This window comes from Eimeria mitis, genomic scaffold, assembly GCF_000499745.2.
Source record: "Eimeria mitis Houghton genomic scaffold, Emh_scaff2279, whole genome shotgun sequence".
Classification (NCBI taxonomy): domain Eukaryota; phylum Apicomplexa; class Conoidasida; order Eucoccidiorida; family Eimeriidae; genus Eimeria; species Eimeria mitis.
Window position 1 is genome coordinate 2745 of NW_013570608.1, and position 401 is coordinate 3145.

Here is a 401-nt window from a genome sequence, read left to right on the forward strand (position 1 = left end):
TGCAGCAGCAGCAGCAGCAGCAGCAGTACTAGTTTCTTGCTGCTTCTTCTCAGGGGTACCTTCAGGGGGGCCCCCAGGGGGGCCCCCCTCTGTCTCTGGGGGCCCCCTTTGTGTTTCTGCTGCCTTCGGTACCCTCACGGTGTGTAAGCTGTTTGTTGGGGGGCCCCCAGGGGCCCTCATGCTGTGTCTCCCTACGACAACAGTTCCTGCTGCTGCTGCTGCACCTCCTGCTGCTGCTGCTCTTCCTGCTGCTGCTGCTGCTGCTGCTGCTGCTGCTGGGTATTGAGGAGCACTTACTGGGCGAGGCAAACGACGGTGGCTTCCCTCTGCTGCTGCATGCAGCCAAAGGCTTTCACGGGCCCACTGCTGCTGCTGCTGCTGCTGCTGCTGCTGCTGCTGCT

At 62.6% G+C, this 401-nt stretch overlaps 1 protein-coding gene across 1 annotated transcript in view; it reads right to left on the bottom strand.

Annotated features, from left to right (window-relative positions):
* The window catches only part of EMH_0051490 (uncharacterized protein), a gene marked incomplete at both ends in the record, with an annotated part of 7459 nt that overhangs the window by 804 nt on the left and 6254 nt on the right, over positions 1-401 (bottom strand). The window contains one exon of the mRNA XM_013496755.1: positions 1-396. Within this exon, the coding sequence (XP_013352209.1) occupies positions 1-396 (396 nt within the window). The remainder of the gene's footprint in view (positions 397-401) is intronic.